The sequence below is a fragment of the Myxine glutinosa genome, chromosome 6, assembly GCF_964187855.1.
Source record: "Myxine glutinosa chromosome 6, kmMyxGlut1.1, whole genome shotgun sequence".
Taxonomy (NCBI): domain Eukaryota; kingdom Metazoa; phylum Chordata; class Myxini; order Myxiniformes; family Myxinidae; genus Myxine; species Myxine glutinosa.
In genome coordinates this window covers 49,442,363-49,451,832 of record NC_136266.1, presented here as the reverse complement: position 1 = coordinate 49,451,832, position 9,470 = coordinate 49,442,363, and the positions used below count along the sequence as shown (strand labels likewise).

Sequence of the window (9,470 nt, the reverse complement as noted above, 5' to 3'; positions counted from 1 at the left end):
AATTGGAATGGTACTCAGTAGAGTGCATACCTACACCAGGCTGAACAGTTTATGTTTTGTATCCACTGATAGGCCGGATCTGGATCGGGACCTGAAACTGAACCAAAATCTAATCGGCTTGTTCACGTCACCTACCCAACTCTTTCACCAGGTTTCATCTGAATCCGTTCATAACTTTGAGATATTGTGCTATGTATTGTTTTCGGCACCATCTCTCAATGGTGAAGAATCACTTAAACAATTCTATTATCTGGATCCAGATCTTGACCTAAAACTAATCATTTCATTCTCGTTACATACCCAACCTCTCCATGAAATTTCCACAATTTTTTGACATATCCTGTTCATAGACAGACAGACAAGACAGACAGGGGTGAAAACATAACCTCTGCCCACCTTCGGTTTGCAGAGGTAATTAAAACATTTTTAAGAAGAAAGTGCTTTGTTAAAATATACTCGACTTGGTATTAAAAGGGTAATTTCGAAAAAAATTATAACGAAACTGATATTTAGCATTCCTACCTTCATCCCAGAAAAATAAAAATCCCCATAAACTACCCGAGCAGAAATGGCTGAAGAAAACACTGCACCCTCATGGATGACGTTCGAAGCTGTAAAATGCAGCAAATTCGACTAGAAAAAAAACAAAACAAACTATTACGTGTTTAAAAGTAAGGCAAAAGACCTTCGACTTCAAATAAATCCTCAACTTTTCTTGCCTAGCAAAACATTTCTTTCCTTTCTTTTTACAAACGCAACATACAAAACAGGGCAACGCATTTATCCTCTAACCCTTTAAACAAGCATTAAACGTTCTCAGCAATATGAGAGAGAAAAACAAAACACCAAGGCAAGAGATGTGGTTTGGAATTGTTCGACAATTTTAAGGAAAAATAAAAAGGCCTGCCCCTGTTTCTACATTTAAAAAACCGCTTCGTCCTTCTTGTCCCTTGCCTGATGGGATGCAATGGGGCAACAAACTTTTTCGTCCAGCTCTTCCTCGAGCCAAGAAGCATGCAATTCAGAAGCAACGAATAAGCTGTGGGCAAGGAAAGCAGGCTCGGCCAAAGCCAAAGTTTTCGCGTGCTAAGAGACACCATTGCCAGGACCCTGATTACTAAATGGTGCCTGGCTGGAAGGCAGTATGTTGCCCATGGATCCTTCTGCTCCCTTGATTAGCCGCTCAAACTCCTGGCTTGTGAAATCCACCGAGGGGTCGCCATCTAGAACAAGAATAAGCGGGAGGAGATTAAATGAGACTTGGATTAAGGACCACGCACAAAATACCTGATAAAACCATGCAGTAAAAAAGGCATTCAACTTGTATTTGGCAAGTTGTAGTTTTTAAGTAGTGGCAACCATCTTGAACACAAAATTAATGCACATTTACGTGTCAACAAAAAACAATAATAATCTATATAGGGTGTTTCAAAAGTATAGAATCACAGGAAATATTTTTAATTAAAAAAAAAAAAAATTTTTTTGTTGTGTATGGAGTAAGAAAGAATGGCAAAGGCCAAATAGGTTGATGGAGCAAGGTAGGAGGAAAAGAGGTAAAACATGGTAGGGATGGGAAGCTTGTGAGGAATGAGGAATGAGGAAGGTGGGAATGGTTGGAGAGTGCAGACAAATGGCAGAGGACAGGGCGAAGTAGAGGAGTACTGTGGTCGAGGCAGGGCAAAAGCTTGGCACTGTTGGACTTCACCCCTTATAAAGAGAATAGAAGGAGAAGAAGATGCCGTTGAGGTGTGTAGGACCTTGTGGACCAATAAAATGGCCTCTATGTAGTCCGGATTTAATGCCACTTCACTTTTTTTTTTCTTTTTTTTTGGGGGGGGGGGGGGGGGGGGGAACCTGAAATCAGTGGTTTATACCACAAGACCACGCATTATTGAAGATCTAAATAATTAAATCAAACGTATGTGCTAAAAATCGATGTCAATGTTAAGGAACGTTCAAATAAGCCTACATAAAATAATCTATATGTGTATACGTGTCAGTAGCTTGTAATTTGGGCAATTATTATAATAAAATTGTAAAATAAATATCCCTATGATTCCAGACTTTTGAAACAACCTGTATAATCGAATAAAGGATGAGTTTATGCCAAAACGAATCTCCCAAACATCAGACAAAAAGGTCAAAAAGTGTACAATGAAGATTGTACGAGTCTCGGCATACATACTCCAACAAACCCTCAATTCAACACTCTTTATACAATGACTGGATCGTTGCAGCTAACACAGCCACCATTACCAATCATTAAAATTTCCAACACACACCACAGACCTTCCAAATGCACTTTCAGCTCCAGCACACCAAATGTCTTACCCTGTGGCTCTCGCATTATTATTTCCCGCAGCTCTTGGCTGATGGTGGTGCTGTCGACTCTCTCTCCAATTGCAGCATTGGACATCACGTGCTGCCCTGCTCGAGTTTCAATCACGGTCATGTCTCCCGTGTATCCAAAACCAGGTGTGCACACCTGGGGTATGCTGTACTCAGAGGTACCAGAATATGGCAAGTACATCGGTGTTGTACTGGAGGGGATGGTGGTAGCCTGCCCGGATGAGCTTTGCTGGAGTGGGGGTGCTATGTAGTTTGTATGGCAACCGGTGAAAAGTGGATACGCAGAGCACGCTGTAGGAGCAGTCGAGTTTGGTGCTCCCAATGGTGTGACCATGACCGCATCCAGATCACTGGGCAAACGATTTGTGATTCTGCTTTTGGCAGTGTAAGTCATGGGTATATTGCCCCCTTGCCTACTACAGGGATCCACCTGATAATTTGGTGGGGTAGAATCAAGCTTGAGGAGCTCAGTGAAGGTGCCATCAATAATGAAAGGCACATAGGAATCATTGTGGCCCGAAGACCCAGTGCCAGTGAAGGCTCTCGAAATCTGCGGCTCTGAGCTTGGCGGGGGGGTTGGTTGAGCCCCTGGATAGATGGAATTACTATGGCCTGCATGTGGCACGGGCATGGTGGAGCAATCCCCTCCAACTCCTGTTCCCATTACAGGCATGTATTGGGTTTGAACAGAGCGGATGTTTGGAGTGGGGCTGGATTGACGGTTCACTCTTGGGGACATGGGGTATACATCAAATGTCACTGCAGAAGAAAACAAATGAAAATACAACCAATCAGAAGCACAACACAGGATGTTGTAGAATACCAAATAAAGCAATAACATCAGGAAATATTTATATATGAGACATTGAGCAGTCTAGTCTGGGTTCAATTGTCATCCTGACTGCAAATGGTCATCTCTGTGCTTCACAGGCAAGGCATTACATCAATGAGTGCGCTGTCCTTTGGAAGGATGTTAAGCTAGGTGTCCTCTAAGTTGGCACTCAATTTAACTTAAAAATCCCACTTTATCTTTCGAAAAAACCAGGCAATTGTGTGCTGTTACCCTGGCAAAATTTCTGCCCTAACTTTCAGAGGTACTGCATCCGCAGCATCACCGTACTCTCAGCAATACAGAAAGAGTTAAAAATCGAACCTCTGTCAAATACGCACTTCCTATACAAGGAGATGCTGAAAGATACAAGACTCAAGACCTGTGTTAACTCAACCTGGCTAATAATGAATATAGAGAATGCTGTTTTAAAGCAAAGTGGAATTGATAAAGATGAAAATATTCTCAAGCCCAATTGGAGAACGCTGCATTCTCCATTTCAGTTACAAGTTAAAACAAGAAAGAGCAATCAGATTTGCAAACCGTCGCCAGGATGTATTTTCAATGGTTTTTAAGGCTTTTGTGTTGAAACAAAGATGGCGGCCGAACCACGTGACCGAAGAGATCATTATTTATTTTTTTCTCCACCAATTTATCCCTAGATGACGCTCAAGATATTTCATCTTGATAGGATGAAGTTTTGTATTTGTCGAATTATGACGTCATAATGAAGGCACCTATGACATCATTAACATATTTTATTCCCCATGGAGAGTTCTTTGCAATGAGCCATGTCTCAATTGTTTCTATTCAGCACTTTCGGAGATATAGAGGTGCAAAGTTTTTCGTTTTTTCCAAGATGGCGGGCAAACTACGTGACCTATGCCCCACGTGACCTATGATGTAATAATTATTTGGTCAAATATGACTTTGGTCAAATTTCAGACGACATGCGTTTAATCCCTGCTCGAGAGAATGTCACATAGCTATTTGGGCGGTGTATAAGTTAACAGACCACCGTCTCGATCGCTGAGGCCGATCTTCTCCATACGGCCAGGTCTTGGTGGCCGTACCACAGCCGCCCCGCATGGTTTCTTCCCTCAGAGTCCACCTCGGCCGGCCACCTCTGGCAACTACGGCTAGGCCCCGAGTGGCCGCTGCCGAGCCCCAAGTTCCTTGATCACGAGGGTCGCGACTCGTCTGGCAGACCCGACTGGGCCTCCGTCCCTCCGCGCAGGCCACCACACCGGCTCCTCACCGGTCGTATAGCTCGGTGGACTGGTCGTATCGTCCACGATTCCCTCTTCTCCGATGAATCTAACAAACAAATATATTTTGTATCGATATTCTTTCGGCAAAGTGAACTGAGACCGGTAACTGCATGTAATCTGAACGCTGGAGAGCAAGCCGAATGAAGCTGACGCCTCCCAACTTTGGCGGCGTCTATAGAGGGCGCCCGTCCAATTGAACCCTCCGTCGGATCGGTCTATATCTCCGAAAGTGCTGAATAGAAAAAATTGAGACATGGCTCATTGTAAAGAACTCTCCATGGGGAATAAAATATGTTAATGATGATGTCATTGGTGCCTCCATTATGACGTCATAATTCGACAAGTACAAATCTTCATCTGATCAAGATGAAATTTCTTGAGCATCATCAAGGAATAAATTAGTTTAGAAAACAAATAATGATGACATCGGTCACGTGGTTTGGCCGCCATATTTGTCAAAAATGGCATATAAAAAAGTACATTCCGGCAAGTCCTCGGTCTCTGACCGATTTTTCATCTGTTTGTCTTTGTCCACACAGAATAAATATGATTTTCTCTGCAACCGTTAGCCCGATCGACAGGAAATCGTCACCATAGGTGCAACTCCACCTGTAGAATGTTTTAGTGATAATTATGACATCATAGGTCACGTGGTTCGCCCGCCATCTTGGAAAAACCTAAAAACTTCGCACCTCTATATCTCCGAAAGCGCTGAATAGAAAAAAATTGACATAGCTCATTGTAAAGAACTCTCCATGGGGAATAAAATATGTTAATGATGTCATGGGTGCCTCCATTATGACGTCATAATTCGACAAGTACAAAACTTCATCCGATCAAGATGAAATTTGAGTGTCCTATAGGCATAAATTGGGTGGAGAAAAAAAAAATATTGATGACGTCATAGGTCACGTGGCTTGGCCGCCATCTTGGAAAAACCGAAAAACGTTGCACCTCGACATCTCCAAAAGCGCTGCATAGAAAAAATTGAGACATGGCTCATTGTAAAGAACTTTCCATGGGGAATAAAATATGTTAATGATGTCATTGGTGCCTCCATTATGACGTCATAATTTGACAAGTACAAAACATCCGATCAAGATGAAATATCATGAGCATAATCTAGGAAAAATTAGCTTAGAAAAAAAATAATGATGACGTGATCGGTCATGTGGTTCGGCGGCCATATTTGTTTCAACACAAAAGCCATAAAAACCACTGAAAATACATCCTCCTGAGGGTTTGCAATCTCTGATTGCTCTTTTTCTTGTTCCCATTAGTTTATATTACATCTGCATCATGTATCGGCGGATCTCACAGTCTGGCAGAACACATCTGCATGATGGAGCAATGTCCTACCGTTCAACTTATGAGAATGTTTTACCTAAGTGCCATTCGCCTTATCCAAACCTGTCTAGAGGAACACTCATAAAAAGGTGGCATAATGGTTAGAGCATCCATCCCGAGTCTGAGAGGTTGGCAGTTTGATCCCAATCCTGGCCGAGACGTACCAAAGACTTTTAAAACGGCACATTCAGCTTCCTTGCTCGACGCCCGGCATTTGAAGGATAAAGCACAAACAAACCCCATCAATTGGCACCCAAGGGGAAGAGGAAATTTCTCTTCAATTCCCAGCAAGTATGGAAAGAAAAGACGTCCTAGCTAAGGGTAGTCTCATTTGTCTGATGTAAAGTCTAACATGGTCCCATAACTTTGTCTGCCATGTGTGTGATTTGTGTTTCCACTCCTCCAAGAGCCTTAGGCCATATAAAAAAACTAATTTTTTTTAAATTAAATTAACTTTTTTTAAATAAAGGCATCTGTACAAATCTAACTTCCTACTCCAACAAAAAGAATGTTTAATTTGCAGAATATTTTAGTGCAACTGCAATGTCCCTCCTTCTCCTTTAACTCGGATATAACCAGATCTGTATTCGGACCTGAACCCAAACCAAATCGGCTTGTTCTCGTCACCTAACCAACCCATTCACCTTGTTTAGTCATAACTCGTCCATAAGTTATTAAATATCATGTTATTTATCGCTTTTCGCCCGATCCCTCAATGGTGAAGAATCACTTAAAAATTAAATAATTCACGTTTCCGAATCCATATTCAGATCTTCACCAAAATCTAATCGATTAGTCCTCGTCACACACACAATCGGTAAACTCGGTCCAGTGCAAACTCTTTCTAACCTCTTGGTTGGGATGGATTCATTGGGGAATGACTAGGCATGGTCGTGTTATCCATTGGCCGTCTGACAGGTAGCTTTCTGCATAAAGGACCTGCAAAGAAAAGAAAGGAAAAAAAGAGATAATCAATCAGATTCAGTTACAATACCAAGTAAAGAGGAAGATTCAAAACAACCCTAAATTCAGTAGCACGCAAACAACCGCATTATTACACAATGTTGTAAACTGCAGATAAACACCTCAGAAGCACAGGTGTGTTGCAGTCTTTTGCATCACCTTTGCACATCAACTTGGATTTGACCCTGGCATGTTTTGACTAGCCTGCCTCGAGTTGTAACATTCTCCGCTGCGGTAACACGGCAGTACTTAATCTGTAAACTGCCCATTCACATTTGCTGTTTCATGGGGCTGCTATGTCACGTGTTTCACTCAGCCAATCATCCTGTTTTTTAATGACCCTCCACCATCTTGGGTCAGGGACACTCAGCCAGTAGACCCGATGTTTCGCATGCCGTTTGTAATCTTATGAATCCGGTCCCTATGTGAGCCACATTTTACTGTTTCATCTTCGCTACATCACCCTAAAGTGGTTGCGATCTTGCAATTACATATTTTGTGTAATGGCAACCCTTTTCTGCCCATCAGATAACTTTGATTTATCGATTGATCGTTGTGTCCTGCATCTCTATCCTGATGCCAGGATGAGGTTTATTGTCCAACACTAGCTGGACAATAAACCAGCTGGACGTTGTGTCCATCACCCCATTTAGGGGAAATAAATTGGAGGGGCAGGAATCAGACCAACAAGGGTTTGGAAGAAAAATCTACACTGAAATTCGTCTTCCTAGGTTGCACATGGACTGACTTGCGCTGAAATGCAAGGAAATCAGAATTCAGGAAGAGGCAGTCTACATATTACGTGGTACATGCAATGGAAGGGAGGAAAGGTTGTAAAGAAGAGGAAATACTCGACGTACTGGAGCGAATATCACTATTTCTGCGTACACTGAACATTCGAATGGTCTTCAATGCAGCTTTCACAGCCAATATAACAAGCGTTACGCCTAGGTCCCCCGTCGGTGAAGTGATGTGAGTTGACAAAGTGGAAGACGCAAGGCGGCCATCTTGGATTTTGACGTGGCGACCCATTTTTCAATAGCCTTCTTCCTTATGCCTAGATACACCCACACACCAGATTAGAAGTTGGTACGTCGCTTATTTTTCAAGATATTCCGCTCACAAGGTTCAGACATACATGGCGGTGGCCATCTTGGATTTTGACGTGGCGACCCAATTTTCAATAGGGTTCTTCCTTATGCCTAGATACACCCACACACCAGATTAGAAGTTGGTACGTCGCTTATTTTTCAAGATATTCCGCTCACAAGGTTCAGACATACATGGCGGCGGCCATCTTGGATTTTGACGCGGGTTGCCCCCACACACCAAATTTGAATGCGGTCCTTCGCTTACGCACGCACGCATGTACGCACGCCCACATGCACGGACGGACGGACGGGAAAACCATAGTCCCCCTTTCGCTCCGCCGTGCGACGGGGGACAATAACCAATGTTTGAGCTGTAATCCTGCAGAAGTTTCATAAGCGTTTCAAAAACTGAAATTTACAACCTTTTTTTTCTGGTGGGATGGGCTTCCAGGAAATTGTACAAGTATGTTACGAAATAGAAACCACATGTCCAGCTGAAACCTAATGGCTCATTACAATTGGAACGCAAAAGAGTGATTGCATGGATCATCCACATCTGGGAAACATTATGGCATTACATTTGTGAAAAAAGAAGGTGGAACAGGAAGCCCATGGCTCAAGTTTGATGCATCCCAAACAAACAAAGAAAAAAGTAAATAAATAATGTACAGTGCAGATAAACTCATGTACATACCAGGCATATCTTCAAGCCTCTTGGTGAAATCAATCATCTTCCGTTGGCGCTTTATGCCAATTCCAAACGGATCTATAGACATAGATGAAAAAATGAGTATCCACCACAATTCTATGGAGTGCATTTGTACATGACACCGATAAAAAAGACGAGAACAAAATGTGAAACACATTGTGAGTAAGATGAGCCAGAGACAAAAAAAATTCTGCTTTTTTCGTACATAGCACAAGGCTGTGGGGTAACATCATTTTCTGAGGGCACAGCTGTGCTGCTGATGCAATACCCTATGAAATTTACGAAAGTGCCATTCGCCCTATCCAAACCTGTCTGGAGGAACACTCATAAAAATGTGGCACAATGGTTAGAGCATCCATCCCGAGACCGAGAGGTTGGCAGTTTGATCCCAATCCTGGGCCGAGACGTACCAAAGACTTTTAAAACGGCACATTCAGCTTCCTTGCTCGACGCCCGGCATTTGAAGGATACAGCACAAAGAAACCCCATCGATTGGCACCCAAGGGGAAGAGGAAATTTATCTTCAATTCCCAGCAAGTATGGAAAGAAAAGAGACGTCCTAGCTAAGGGTAGTCTCATTTGTCTGATGTAAAGTCTAACATGGTCCCATAAATTTGTCTGCCATGTGTGCGATTTGTCTTCTGTGTGATTTGTTTATCTTCTGTGTAATCTGTGTGATTTGTTTATCTGACACCTCAATACTTGGGCAAAAGCCTCAGGCCATTTAATTAAAAACTGAATTTTTTTTAAATTTAATTCACTTTTTAAAATAAAGGCATCTGCACAAATCTAACTTCCTACTCTCACAAAAAGAATGTTTAATTTGCAGAATATTTTAGTGCAACTGCAATGTCCCTCCTTCTCCTTTAACTCGGATATAACCAGATCTGGATTCGGACCTGAACCCAAAC

The 9,470-nt window shown here is 42.4% G+C and overlaps 1 protein-coding gene across 2 annotated transcripts in view; it reads right to left on the bottom strand.

Annotated features, from left to right (window-relative positions):
• Positions 1-686: 686 nt before the first annotated feature.
• The window catches only part of LOC137429763 (transcription factor p65), a 34,006-nt gene continuing 25,222 nt past the window's right edge, over positions 687-9,470 (bottom strand). For both annotated transcript variants that reach the window (XM_068119988.2, XM_068119990.2), the window contains exons 10-13: positions 8,545-8,616; positions 6,646-6,735; positions 2,332-3,108; positions 687-1,223 (exon numbers count right to left, since the gene is read on the bottom strand). In XM_068119988.2, the coding sequence (XP_067976089.2) occupies positions 1,087-1,223; positions 2,332-3,108; positions 6,646-6,735; positions 8,545-8,616 (1,076 nt within the window). In that variant the 3' untranslated portion in view covers positions 687-1,086. The remainder of the gene's footprint in view (positions 1,224-2,331; positions 3,109-6,645; positions 6,736-8,544; positions 8,617-9,470) is intronic.